At 39.5% G+C, this 15,334-nt stretch overlaps 1 protein-coding gene across 1 annotated transcript; it reads left to right on the plus strand.

Annotated features, from left to right (window-relative positions):
- Positions 1 to 2,187: 2,187 nt before the first annotated feature.
- LOC112909585 (olfactory receptor 6C4) lies at positions 2,188 to 3,144 on the plus strand. Its single transcript, XM_025985565.2, has one exon. It carries the CDS (start codon positions 2,218 to 2,220, stop codon positions 3,142 to 3,144), a length of 927 nt encoding a protein of 308 aa, XP_025841350.1. The 5' UTR covers positions 2,188 to 2,217.
- The last annotated feature ends 12,190 nt before the right edge of the window (positions 3,145 to 15,334 follow it).

The raw sequence follows: 15,334 nt of genomic DNA on the forward strand, positions 1-15,334 counted from the left end.
GATCCCCATGTGCCTGTTCCCAAAAGAGTAGATAAAACCTGTGTCACTCTGCCTAACATAGAAACTACAGAGAAGCCTGGACAGGAGTCCTGTCTTCTAAGGACTTAAAAATTATTTCCCCCTAGAACAAAAATATTAAGGAAATGTCCATGTATCACAGTCTGCTTTTCCAATTCTATCATTGCTGGGTGAGGGTTAGTTGCTTATTTGTTTCTTTTTTATTATGTATGTGAAGGATGGACCTCTCGGGAACTATGATTTAATTCTGATTTGGATCCATACGATGGAAGATAATGTGCTTCCTAGGTAAGCCCCACTGACTTGGGTACTTTCATTAAGAGTACAATGTTTATATGTGGAATCTAAGAAACAAACCAGAGCAGGGAGAATGTGGGGAGAGGGAAGCAAAATAGGTGAAGGGGATTAAGAGGCACAAATTTTCAGTTGCAAAATAAGTCACAGGGATGTAATGTACACACAAGTGATAATCAATAATTCTGTAATAACTTTTATGGTGGTAGTAACTAGGCCTAGTGTAGTGACCATTCCATAATGCATAAAAATATAAAATCACTATGTTGCATATCTGAAACTAATGTAATCCTGTATGTCAATTATAATTCAATTGCTTAAAACAAACAAATGAATAAATAGCCACCTATGGCTAGTGACTCCAGCAACAAAAAGAAGAGAAGGTTAGAATATGGATGGGGAGCCAATAGATAGCACTTTAAATTTTATACTACTTAGGGACTCTCATGGCATATCTCACCTTTGATTTATTTACCTCTTAGGTACGACAACGGAAGCATCCTACTGCAGTCATTCAGATTGTCAAGGGTGCAAGCATTGTACGTTTTTAAAGTCACTGATGTTATTATTTTATAAATGTGGATCATGAAGTCAATCAATTGTGAAAATCGGGATGAAAATGCCCTACTTGCCAAAGACCACAGGTTAGTACAAACAGGAAAGGGAGGCTATCGGCAAATCCAAGTCAAAGCTTAATATCATCTAGTTCCTGCAACAGCTGTATGGAATAATGGAGAGATTGAGAAGAACAATTCTGAAAATATGATTTTTTCTAACCTATATGCATGTGAATTAGAAGGGCCTTTTATATTGTCTTTGCCTCTGAATCAGAAAAATAAAAAAATGCATGCAGGATACCACCAGCAAATTCTCCTTTCTTAGGGGTTACTAATTTATCTCCAAAGGACTCTTCTTGTCAGAAACATGAATGTCCCTCTTCCTGGTTTCTATACATCAAGAATAGAGAATGGGAAATTTTGAGGCATGATAAACTGTCATCCTTAATTTGCCATTGAGAACTCTTTAAGACTTTGAGCAAAATCCATTCCGAGCTATTGTCTGTGGATAGCTCAAGATCTCTATTCTCAGAGATATATCACAAATCTAGCCACAAGAATTCGAACATGGCAGAGAAACATATAAGAAAATGCTAATTAATACGATTTGTTGACAACAGAGCCTTGTTCGTGTAGTCAAAAATCCTCATGATATAATATGCGATAGTATTGACCCAAAAATATTAAAGGCCTATTACAAATTTATGCTTCCAAAGAAATATGGGCTGCAGAAAAAAATCACTTATGCATCAAAACCTTCAACCATATCTTTTTGAGGAATTTCCTATCTCCTATCAGTTGTTGAAACAAGGAAGTCAGAGACTTGGATAATAATGGAGATGATGATCTCTGGCAGACAGCCAGTGAAAGGCTAAGTAGTACAGGGAAGGGGGAGGGGCATAAAGAAAGGAAAGGAAAGCATGGAAAACCCAATCTGATATAAATATTTCTACCAAGAGCACAAAAGCATGAGAAATTAATAGAGTCAGAGCAAAATGACTTAAATGTGGAGATTTCATAAGCATTTTGAGAGTAAAGGATAGGTTCAAAATGGTTTTTCTTCTGAAAAAAAAGAGTAATTATTCTGTAATAGTCTGTTAAGTGTCTAGGAATATATCCAGGATATATTCCTTTGAGGATTAAAAAGATTTTAGGAATTAGGTCATTCACATAGAAGATATTGGGCTTCCATAGAGCCAAGTCCAATGCAATGTGATGCTGGTTTGGGTCAACTGAATAGGGAGTATTATATGACATGACTCATTAGGATTGGCTTTGTCTCTCCTACCCTGAGAAACTTGAATTTTCATCACTCACCTCTTTCCTTGAGGTCTCCTAAAGGTCAGCAATGAAAAACAGGACATTTACTGAGTTTATTCTGTTGGGCTTCACAAATCAACCTGAGATCCAGGTTGTCATATTCATCTTTCTTTTCATCACCTACATACTAAGTGTCCTAGGAAATTTGACTATCATCATTCTCACTCTAGTAGATCCTCACCTCCAGACCCCCATGTATTTCTTCCTCCGGAATTTCTCCTTCTTAGAAGTTTCCTTCACATCCATTTTTATTCCCAGATTTCTGACCAGTGTGACAACAGGAAATAAAATCATCAGTTTTGCTGGATGCTTGGTTCAATATTTTTTTGCTATATTTCTTGGGGCAACAGAATTTTATCTCTTGGCTTCTATGTCCTATGACCGCTATGTTGCCATATGCAAACCCCTGCATTATCTGATCATTATGAGCAATCGGGTCTGCATACAACTCGTGTTCTGCTCCTGGCTGGGAGGATTCCTAGCTATCTTACCCCCAATCATCCTGATGAGCCAGGTGGATTTCTGTGCCTCCAATATTCTGAATCACTATTACTGTGATTATGGGCCCCTTCTGGAGCTTGCCTGCTCAGACACAAGCATCCTAGAAGTGATGGTCATCTTCTTGGCAGTTGTGACTCTGGTGGTTACTCTATTGCTGGTGACATTTTCTTATACGTACATTATCAGGACCATTTTGAGGATCCCTTCTGCCCAGCAAAGGAAAAAGGCTTTTTCTACTTGTTCTTCCCACATGATTGTCATATCCCTCTCTTATGGCAGCTGCATGTTTATGTACATTAATCCCTCTGCAAAAGAAGAAGGTTCTTTCAACAAAGGAATAGCTGTACTCATTACCTCAATTACTCCGTTGTTAAACCCCTTCATTTATACTCTAAGAAATCAGCAAGTGAAGCAAGCATTCAAGGACGCTGTCAAAAAGATTGTGAAGCTTTAAAAGACAGAATACATTTTTAAAAAATTTATTTATTCATGGGAGACAGAGACAGAGAGAGAGAGGCAGAGACATAGGGAGAGAGAGAGGCAGGACTCCATCCCAGGACCCCGGGATTATGATCTGAGCCAAAGGTAAACACCCAACCACTGAGCCACCAAGTTTCCCCAAGACACAATACACTTTAATGAAAAATATATTTCACTTACTAAATGTTTATTGAGTGTCTATTATGTTTCAAATGCTGCACTGGCCCTGGAGGATAAATATATGAATAGCATATGTCTTAATTTCAAGGAATCTGCAGCCTAATATGACAGAGGGGTGTTAAGCTGTAAATTCATGTATTAATTTTACAAAAAATAAGAGAACACGGTGAGTACTGTTAGAGAAGGAAAAAAAAATTGGAATCCATACAAAGAATAGTTGAAGAGAACTATTTTCCAGAAATGACTTGAAATTCAAAAAGCAAAATATATTGCTTATTTAGAAGTGTGGAAAGATAAGAATTTAGAGTGAGAAAGAGAGGGAATCATGAAGGTATTATTTAATCATAAACTATGGAGTTAGTCGACATTGGTTAAGTCAAGAGAAGTTTTAAGAAAAGAAGTTATATTATTAGCATCATTTTGAAGGAAATCTAGCAATGGTATAGTTCTTCCTCATAGAGTTCTGAAGACTATGACTCCATCAAAGAGTTAGTAATTTTGATTCTCCTCCCCTTTGTCAATCATCTTTCAACCGGTAGCTGTTTCAACTTTCATCCTTCCCTAAAGGAAAATAAAAAGAATACACATTTTTCCCACTTTTCTCTGAATAAAGTGAGAATTCTCAAGATTTCATCAACTTATATGTCCATTTTCCAGAAGTCATATGGTTAGAAGCGGCTTTGAGAGCCAAGGTTAAAAGCCTTTCACTTCTAGACAGGATCTACTGTTGCTTTTCTTAGCAAACATCTTATTAAGTTAATGGCTAAGATCTCCCACTCTCTTTCTTTGGTAGTTTCTGGTTATTTTTTTAGAATGTTCTAAATTATGAGTTTTAGCAACCAAATGCAAATAGACTACTCTAACCAAGAACTCTATGCATGGATTCAAGGTAAAAATTTGAATATGAATTGATGGTGGAAGGGTCTCAACTTCAAAGGAACCAAAAATGTTTTTGAAATCTGAGTACTCGCACATAGTTTAGTAATATTTTAATGCATTGCAGATTGCTTAGTACCATTTGAGGTACAAATGGAACATTATCTGGTATGTTCACATGCTTTCTATGTGGTAATATTTTTGAGTGGAATGATGCTTCTTGGGCACTTAAGCAACAAATTTATCAGCAATGTCCACAATAGCCAAACTATGGAATGAGCCCAGGTATCCATCAACAGATGAATGAATACAGAATATGTAGTGTGTGTGTGTGTGTGTGTGTGTGTGTGTGTGTATGTATATATATATATATATGAAATGGAATACTACTAAGGCATCAGAAAATGAAATCTTGCCAATTGCAATGACATGGATGCAACTAAAGGATGTTACGCTAAGAGCAATAAATCAATCAGAGAAAAACAATTGTCATATGGTCGCACTCATATGTAGAATTTAAGAAACAAAATAGAGGATCACGGGGGAAGAGAGAAAAAGTTGTTTTAAATGAAATAAGGAGACAAATCATATGAGACTCTAATTTTGTAAAAGATGTTATTTATTTTATCTATTCATTTATTCATCCATTCTATTATCTAAACACAGAGACACAGACAGAGACACATGCAGAGGGAGAAGTAGGCTCTTTGCAGGGAGCCTGATGTGGGACTCAATACCAGGACCCCAGGATTCTTTTTTTTTATTTATTTATTCATGATAGTCACAGAGAGAGAGACAGAGAGAGGCAGAGAGAGAAGCAGGCTCCATGCACCGGGAGCCGGACGTAGGATTCGATCCCGGGTCTCCAGGATCGCGCCCTGGGCCAAAGTCCGGCGCCAAACCGCTGTGCCACCCAGGGATCCCGGACCCCAGGATTCATATCTGAGCCAAAGGCAGACACTAAACCACTGAGCAACCCAGGTGTCCCAATAAGAGACTTTTAATGGGGGGGGGGCGGGGCAAGATGGCAGAAGAGTAAGTTCCCCAAGACATCTGTCCCCACCAAATTACCTAGATAACCTTCAAATCATCCTGAAAATCTACGAATTCGGGCTGAGATTTAAAGAGAGAAGAGCTGGAACGCTACAGCGAGAAGGGTTCAGGCTTCTATCAAGGTAGGAAGACGGGGAAAAAGAAATAAAGACACAAAAGGCCTCCAAGGAGGAGGGGCCCCGCGAGGAGCCGGGCTGAGGCCAGGGCAAGTGTCCCCAGGGCAGGAGAGCCCCGTCCCAGAGGAGCAGGAGCTGCACCAACCTTCCCGGGCGGAAAGGGGCCCGTAGGGAGTTAGAGCAGGACCCAGGAGGGTGGGGATGCCCTCGGGCTCCCTGGGACACTAACAGACACCTGCGCCCCAGGGAGAGTGCACCACACCCTAAGGCTGAGCTCCCTAAAGGGCTGCAGCGCACCTGGCTGGACTCAGGAGCAGATCGGAGGCGGCTCAGGCAGCAGCTCCATGAAGGAAGGGGCTGCGCGGCCCGGGGAGCAGCTCGGAAGCGGCTCCGGCAGAGGCTCCATGGAGGGGGCTGTGCAGCCGGGATCGCGATTCCAACAGCGCACGCCCCAGAGCACAGGGCAGTGGGGACACAGCCTAAGATCCGGCCTCCCCCAGGGACACGCAGAGGCTGGGAGGGCCCAGGACAGCAACGACGCTCCAGCCTCCAGGCAGCCCAAGCTGAGCAGATCAGCGGCCCCAGCCCCAGAGCATCCAGGCTGCTGCAGACAGAGAGCTCTGTAGTTACTGCAGGAGCTGACTCTAGGCTCCAGAGCTGGCCGCCGCCACTGTTGTTGTTCATCCTGGGGCCTCACAGGATAAACAACCCCCACTGAGCCTCACAGTGGCCTCATCATATAAACAGGATAAACAACTTTCACTGAGCGAGCCCTGCACCAGGCAGGGGGCTGAGCAGATCCCCCAAGTGCTAACAACTGAAAATCAGCACAGCAGGCCCCTCCCCTAAAAGACCAGCTAGACCGACAGGGGAAAACAAATTATTGACCAAGCAGCACTGGAAAGTTCCAGGGGAAGTCGAGGGATTTACAGTATACAGAATCAGAGGATACTCCCCCTTGTTTTTTGTTTTTTGATTTGTTTGCTTCCCCCCGCCCTTGTTTTCTTTCTCTTTTTTTCTTTTTCTTTTCTTCTTTCTCTTCTCTCTCTTTCTCCTTTTCCCAATACAACTTGTTTTTGGCAACTCTGCACTGAACAAAATGACTAGAAGGAAAACCCCACCTCAAAAGAAAGAATCAGAAACACTCCTCTCTCACACAAAATTACAAAATTTGGATTACAATTCAATGTCAGAAAGCCAATTCAGAAGCACAATTATAAAGCTATTGTTGGCTCTAGAAAAAAGCAAAAAGGAATCAAGAGACTTCATGACTGCAGAATTTAGATCTAATCAGGCAGAAATTAAAATCAATTGAATGAGATGCAATCCAAACTAGAAGTCCTAACCACGAGCGTTAACGTGGAGGTCTTCCACGAGCGTGGAAGAACGAGTGAGTGACATAGAAAACAAGTTGGTGGCAAAGAGGGAAACTGAGGAAAAAAGACAAACAATTAAAAGATCATGAGGATAGATTAAGGGAAATAAGTGACAGCCTGAGGAAGAAAAACTACATTTAATTGGGGTTCCCAAGGGCACCGAAAGGGACAGAGGTCCAGAATATGTATTTGAACAAATCACAGCTAAAACTTTACTAATCTGGGAAGGGAAACAGGCATTCAGATCCAGGAAACAGAGGTCACCCCACCCCCCAAAATCATTAAAAACTGTTCAACACCTCGACATTTAATAGTGAAGCTTGCAAATTCCAAAGATAAAGAGAAGATCCTTAAAGCAGCGAGAGACAAGAAATCTCTTTCATGGGGAGAAATATTATATTAATAGCAGACCTCTCCACAGAGACCTGGCAGGCCAGAAATGGCTGGCAGGATATATTCAGGGTCCTACATGAGAAGAACATGCAACCAAGCATGCTTTATCAAACAAAGCTGTCACTCAGAATAGAAGGAGAGATAAAGAGCTTCCAAGATAGGCAGGAACAGAAAGAATATGTGACAAACAAACCAGCTCTGCAAGAAAACTTAAGGAGGACTCTTAAAATTCCTCTTTAAAAAGAAGTCCAATGGAATAATCCACAAAAACAGGTACTGAATAGGTATCATGATGACACTAAACTCATATCTTTCAATAGTAACTTGAACGTGAATGGGGTTAAAGACCCCATCAAAGGGTGCAGGATTTCAGACTCGATAAAAAACGAGAACCCATCTATTTGCTCTCTACAAGAGACTCACTTTAGACAGAAGGACAACTACAGCCTGAAAATAAAAGGCTGGAGAACCATGTACCATTCAAATGGTCCTCAAAAGAAAGCAGGGGTAGCCATCCTTATATCAGATAAACTAAAATTTACCCCGAAGACTGTAGTGAGAGATGAAGAGGGACACGATATCATACTGAAAGGATCTATGCAAGAAGAGGACTTAACAATCCTCAATATATATGGCCGAATATGGGAGCTGAGAAATATATCAATCAATTAATAACCAAAGTTAAGACATACTTAGATAATAATACAATTATACTTGGTGACTTCAATGTAATACTTTCTACAATAGGTAGGTACTCTAAGCACAGCATCTCCAATGAAGCAAGAGCTTGAAATGATACACTGACCAGATGGATTTCACAGATATTGACAGAACTCTACATCCAAACGCAACTGAATACACATTCTTCTCAAGTGCACATGGAACTTTCTCCAGAATAGACCACATACTGGGTCACAAATCAGGTCTGAACCAATACCAAAAGATTGGGATCATCCCCCGCATATTCTCAGACCATAATGCTTGAAATTAGAACTAAATCACAAGAAGTTTCAAAGGATTTAAAACATGTAGAGGTAAGGACCATCCTGCTAAAAGATGAAAGGGTCAACCAGGAAATCAGATAAGAATTAAAAAGATTCATGAAAACTAATGAGAATGAAGATACAACCATGCAAATCTTTGGGATAAACCCAAAGCAGTCCTGAGGGGGAAATCCATCACAATGCAAGCATCCATCCAAAACTGGAAAGAACTCAAGTACAAAAGCGAAACCTACACCTAAAAGAGCTAGAGAAAAAACAGCAAATGGATCCTACACCCAGGAGAAGAAGAGAGTTAATAAAGATTGGAGCAGAACTCAACGAAATCGAGACCAGAAGAAATGTGGAAAAGATCAACAAAACCAGGAGCTGGTGCTTTGAAAGAATCAATAAGATAGATAAACCATTAGCCAGCCTTATTAAAAAGAAGATAGAGAAGACTCAAATTACTAAAATCATGAATGAGAAAGGAGAGATCACTACCAACACCAAGGAAATACAAACAATTTGAAAAATATATTATGAACAACTATACGCCAATAAGTAGGCAATCTAGAAGAAATGGATGCATTTCTGGAAAACCACAAACTACAAAAACTGGAACAGGAAGAAATAGAAAACCTGAACAGGCCAATAACCAGGGAGGAATTTGAAGCAGTCATCAAAAACCTCCCAAGACACAAAGTCCAGGGCCAATGGCTTCCCTGGGGAATTGTATCAAACTTTTAAAGAAGAAACCATACCTATTCTACTAAAGCTGTTCAGAGAGATAGAAAGAGATGGAGTACTTCGAAACTCGTTCTAAGAGGTCAGCATCACCTTTATTCCAAAACCAGACAATGACCCCACCAAAAAGGAGAATATAGACCAATATCCTTGATGAACATGGATGCAAAAATTCTCAACAAGATACTAGCCAATAGGATATAACAATACTTTAAGAAGATTATTCACCATGACCAAGGAGGATTTACCCTGGGATGCAAAACTGATTCAACAGTCGTAAAACAATCAATGTGATTCATTATATCAGCAAGAGAAAAAACAAGACCCACATGATCCTCTCAATAGATGCAGAGAAAACATTTGACAAACTACAGCATCCATTCCTGATCAAAACTATTCAGAGTCTAGGGATAGAGGAACATTCCTCAACATTTTAAAAGCCATCTACAAATTGCCCACAGCAAATATCATTCTCATTGGGAAAGCACTGGGAGCCTTTCCCCTAAGACCAGGAACAAGACAGGGATGTCCACTCTCACCACTGCTATTCAACATAGTACTGGAAGTCCTATCTTCAGGAAAAGGGCAAAAGAAAGAAATAAAAGGCATTCAAATTGGCAAAGAAGAAGTCAAACTCTCCCTCTTTGCCGATGACCTGATACTCTACATAGAAAACCCAAAAGCCTCCACCCCAAGATTGCTAGAACTCATACAGCTATTTGGCAGTGTGGCAGGATACAAAATCAATGCCCAGAAGTCAGTGGCATGTCTATACACTAATAATGAGACTGAAGAAAGAGAATTTAAGGAGTCAATCCCATTTACAATTGCACCCAAAAGCATAAGATACCTAGGAATAAACCTAACCAAAGAGGTAAAGGATCTATACCCTTAAAACTATAGAACACTTCTGAAATAAATTGAGGAAGACACAAAGAGATAGAAAAATATTCCGTGCTCATGGATTGGCAGAATTAATATTGTGAAAATGTCAATGTTACCCAGGGCAATGTACACATTTAATGCAATCCCTATCAAAATACCATGGACTTTCTTCAGAGAGCTGGAACAAATTATTTTCAGATTTGTGTGGAATCAGAAAAGATCCCGAATAGTCAGGGGAATTTTAAAAAAGAAAACCATAGCTGGGGGCATCACAATGCCAAATTTCAGGTTGTACTACAAAGCTGTGGTCATCAAGACAGTGTGGTACTGGCACAAAAACAGATACATAGATCAATGGAACAGAATAGAGAATCCAGAAGTGGACCCTCAACTTTTTGGTCAACTAATATTCAATAAAGGAGGAAATACTATCCACTGGAAGAAAGACAGTCTCTTCAATAAATGGTGCTGGGAAAATTGGACATCCACATGCAGAAGAATGAAACTGGACCACTCTCTTGCACCATACACAAAGAGAAACTCAATGGATGAAAGATCTAAATGTGAGACAAGATTCCATCAAAATCCTAGAGGAGAACATAGGCCACACCCTTTCTGAACTCGGCCACAGTAGCTTCTTGCAAGATACATCCACGAAGGCAAAAGTAACAAAAGCAAAAACGAACTATTGGGACTTCATCAAGATAAGAAGCTTTTGCACAGCAAAGGATACAGTCAACAAAAGTAAAAGACAACCTACAGAATGGGAGGAGATATTTGCAAATGACGTATCAGATAAAGGGCTAGTATCCAAGATCAATAAAGAACTTATTAACCTAAACAGCAAAGAAACAAACAATCCAGTCATGAAATGGGCAAAAGACATGAAGAGAAATCTCACAGAGGAACACATAGACATAGCCAACACGCACATGAGAAAATGCTCTGCATCACTTGCCATCAGGGAAATACAAATCAAAACCACAAGGAGATACCACCTCACACCAGTGAGAATGGGGAAAATTAACAAGGCAGGAAACCACAAATGTTGGAGCGGATATGGAGATAGGGAAGCCTTTTGCACTGTTGGTAGGAATGTGAACTGGTGCAGCCACTCTGGTAAACCCTGTGGAAGTTCCTCAAAGAGTTAAAAATAGATCTCGCCTATGACCCAGCTATTGGACTGCTGGGGATTCACCCCAAAGATACAGACAGATGCAGTCAAACGCCGGGACACCTGCACCCTGATGTTTCTAGCAACAATGTCCATAGTAGCCAAACTGTGGAAGGAGCCTCAGTTTCCATCGAAAGATGAATGCATAAAGATGTGGTTTTTGTATAAAATGGAATATTACTCAGCCATTAGAAACAACAAATACCCACCATTTGCTTCGACATGGATAGAACTGGAGGGTATTATGCTGAGTCTAGTAAGTCAATCGGAGAAGGATAAACGTTATATGATGTCATTCATGTGGGGAATATAAAGAATAGTGAAAGGGAATAAAGGGGAAAGGAGAAAAAATGAGTGGGAAATATCAGACAGGGAGACAGAACATGAAAGGCTCCTAAGTCTGGGAAACAAACTAGGGGTGGTGGAAGGGGAGGTGGGTTGAGGGTGTGGGTGACTGGGTGACAGGCACTGAGTAGGGTACCTGACTGGATGAGCACTGGGTGTTATTCTGTATGTTGGCAAATCGAACACCAATAAAAAATAAATTTATTGAAAATGAGACTTTTAATAATGGGAAAGAAACCTAGGGTTGTTGGTCAGGAGGGGAATGGGGGATGAAGTAAATGGTTGATAGACGTTAAGGAGGGCATGTGGTATAATGAGCACTGTATATTATATAAGACTGATTAATCACTGATCACTACCCCTGAAACCAACAATATATTATATGTTAATTAGCTGAATTTAAATAAAATTTCTTAAAATTCAGGGGGAAAAAGGAAGAAAAAAAAGTAACAAACCGTATGAGACTGGTTATGAGAGAAAATTTCCAGAACCATAGAAGATATTGACGAATGCATGGTATTTTGAATAAAAGGTCTTTAATGCAAAGCTATTGCTGTTATGAATATCTGGGTTTCTTTAGTGGCTAAGCTAGAGATTAGTGATGATTTTTAATTTATTACTAATTGTTGGAGAATGTCATCAAAAAGATATGACTCCTGGTTGATCTGTGAGCTGGACCTGATACTTAGAGGTTCCTCACTCCCTCCTCTATTCTTTGAATGTGGGTTCCACTTGTCTTTCCCACTCCCAGGGGTACTCCAAGGACATGGCCTTGAGATAGTGATGTTGTGTTGACAACACCTGCATGGTATATGTGACTGAGCCCATTTAGGGCCTCTTAATAAACTTTTAAAATGCAGTGGGTAAATGTGAGGAGACAATTTCTTTCTGCCACTCAAGACAAGCCTCGTGTAAATTCACTTTGCTTATTAAAACTGCCACCTACCAACCTGGAGTGGCCTGCCTCTCTTTCTTAAGTTTCCCCCTGCCCTCTGAGTGTGGGGGCATTTCACATTTCACCCAAGAAGCTCCCAAGAGGGTTATGAACCAACACACATTCACTGAACTATCACCTGATACAGAAATGTTTTAAAGAGCCACATTTCTATTATTAAGTTCACCCAAATCCACATTTCTACCAAACTCTATGGTGAAGTGTAAATCAAAGTTTAAGAAAACTAAGCAGGGCTTCACCCAGTCCCATAATATAAGCATTTAGAAATTAATTTGGGAAGGAACATATCACCTTCTAAATGAAGTTGTCACAAAAAAAGGACAAGTAATGATGTTCTGAAACTGTTCATTATGCTGGCTTTATGCTAGCACATACTTGGAACGTAACCCAAGTCATAGATAAGCAAAAGAATCCATTTACTGATTCTGCAGCTGAGTCTTTGGAATATCCAAATTCTAAATGTATAAATTGGTGGGCTTTATCCCTCTTGTCACCATTATAGACAGGAATCAAGAGGGACACCTGTGTTACACAGTCGGCTGAGCATCTAACTCTTGGTTTTGGCTTAGATCATGATCTCAGGATTGTAAGACTGAACCCTGACTCAAGCACTGCACTGCACATGGAGCCTGACCAGGATTTTCTCTCTCATTCCCTCTTTGTCCTTCCCACCTTCTCTCATGTGCACATATACTCACTCCCTTTCTCTCTAAAGTAAAATAAAATTAAAATTAAAACTATTTTTAAAAAAGAATCAAAGAAATAGTTTTAGCTACTAGCATTCTCAGGATAACATTAAAGCAGTGCTAGAAGAAGATAATAAAAACAAGTGAGAGCTGACCTGCCACATTTCAGCACTTGTTCCTCTATCCCCTCTTCCTAAACCCTCAGAGATTATGGACTTTGTTTTTGGTTTTTTTTTTTTCATTCAATTTTTTTTTAATATTTTAAATTTTCATTTATTTTATTTTATTTTTAAATTTTTTTATCTGCATTCCCAGGTTTATTGCAGCACTATTCACAATGGCCAAAATAAAATAACATTCTATGTATACATCAATGGGTGAATGAAGTAAGAATAATGTGGTATATATACATACACAATGGAATATTATTCATCTAAAAAAAGAAGGAAATTCTTCCATTTGCAATAACATGATGATCCTGGAAGAAATTATGCAAAGTAAAATAAACAAGACAGAGAAAGAAAAATAGTATATAATTTCATTTGTACATGAAATCTTTAAAAAGTTGAATTCATATTACCAGAGATTAGAATGGTAATTACCAGGCTCAACAGAGGGAAAAACAGGGAGATGTTGATGAAACAGTACAGACTTTCATTTAAAAGATGAAAAAGTTCTTGGAATCTAATGTATAGCATGATCATTATAGTTAATAGTAATTGTATACTTCAAATTCATTAAGAGTGCACTTTAGGGGCAGCCCGGGTGGCTCAGTGGTTTAGTGCTGCCTTCAGCCCAGTGTGATCCTGGAGACCCAAGATTGAGTCCCATGTCAGGCTCCCTGCCTCTTCCTCTGCCCGTGTATCTGTCTCTCTCTCTCTGTCTCTCTCTGTGTATGTGTGTCTCTCATGAATAAATATAAAAAATATTTTTTTAAAAGTGCATTTTAAGTGTTCTCAACACAAAAAAAGAAAAAAAAGCATGATAGCTATATAACGTTATGGATATGCAAATAAACATGATGTGGTAATCATTTCATAATATATACATTTAAAAACACCATTTTGTATATATATATATATAAAATTAAAAGTTAGTTATACCTCTACAAAGATGGAAGAGGCATAGCCCATGCATATGAAAAAATAAGGCAATAGAAACTATTCCTGAGCAAGCCCAGACATCAGCCTTACAAGAAAAATTATTATTTGAATTATTTATTTTTAAAGTTTTTCTCTTTTTTATTTTTATATTTTATCCTAAATTATGTTTTTATTATTTTATTGGAGTCCAATTTGCCAACATATAGCATAACATCCAGTGCTCATCACATCAAGTGCCCCCCTCAGGGCCTGTCACCCAGTCATCCCCACCTCCCCTTCCACCACCCCGAGTTCGTTCCCAGAGTTAGGAGTCTTTCATGTTCTGTCTCCCTTTCTGATATTTCCCACTCATTTTTTCTCCTTTCACCTTATTCCCTTTCACTATTTTTCTATATTCCCCAAATGAATGAGAACATATAATGTTTGTCCTTCTCCGATTGACTTATTTCACTCAGCATAATACCCTTCAGTTCCATCCACATTGAAGCAAATGGTGGGTATTTGTCATTTCTAATGGCTGAGTCATATTCCATCATATACATAAACCACATCTTCTTTATCCATTCATCTTTCAATGGACACCAAGGCTCCTTCCACAGTTTGGCTATTGTGGACATTGCTGCTAGAAACATTGGGGTGCAGGTGTCCCGGCGTTTCCTTGCATCTGTATCTTTGGGGTAGATCCCCAGCAGTGCAATTGCTGGGTCTTAGGGCAGCTCTATATTTAACTCTTTGAGGAACCTCCACAGGGTTTACCAAAGTGGCTGCACCAGTTCACATTCCCACCAACAGTGCAGGAGGGTTCCCCTTTCTCCATATCCTCTCCAACATTTGTGGTTTCCTGCCTTGTTAATTTTCCCCATTCTCACTGGTGTGAGGTTGTATCTCCTTGTGGTTTTCTTTTGTATTTCTCTGATGGCCCGTGATGCAGAGCATTTTCTCATGTGCATGTTGGCCATGTCCATGTCTTCCTCTGTGAGATTTCTGTTCATGTCTTTGGCCCATTTCATGATTGGATTGTTTGTTTCTTTGGTGTTGAGTTTAATAAGTTCTTTATAGATCTTGGATACTAGCCCTTTATCTGATACGTCATTTGCAAATATCTTCTGCCATTCTGTAGATTGACTTTGAATTTTGCTGACTGTATCCTTTGCTGTGCAAAAGCTTCTTATCTTGATGAAGTCCCAATAGTTCATTTTTGTTTTTGTTTCTTTTGCCTTCATGCATGTATCTTGCAAGAAGTTCCTGTGGCCGAGTTCAAAAAGGGTGTTGCCTGTGTTCTCCTCTAGGATTTT

Source organism: Vulpes vulpes, chromosome 6 (genome assembly GCF_048418805.1).
Source record: "Vulpes vulpes isolate BD-2025 chromosome 6, VulVul3, whole genome shotgun sequence".
NCBI classification, from domain to species: Eukaryota; Metazoa; Chordata; class Mammalia; order Carnivora; family Canidae; genus Vulpes; species Vulpes vulpes.

Bases quoted from the DNA above. Each gene is read 5' to 3' on its own strand.
- LOC112909585 (XM_025985565.2), top strand. From the start codon at position 2,218: ATGAAAAACAGGACATTTACTGAGTTTATTCTGTTGGGCTTCACAAAT.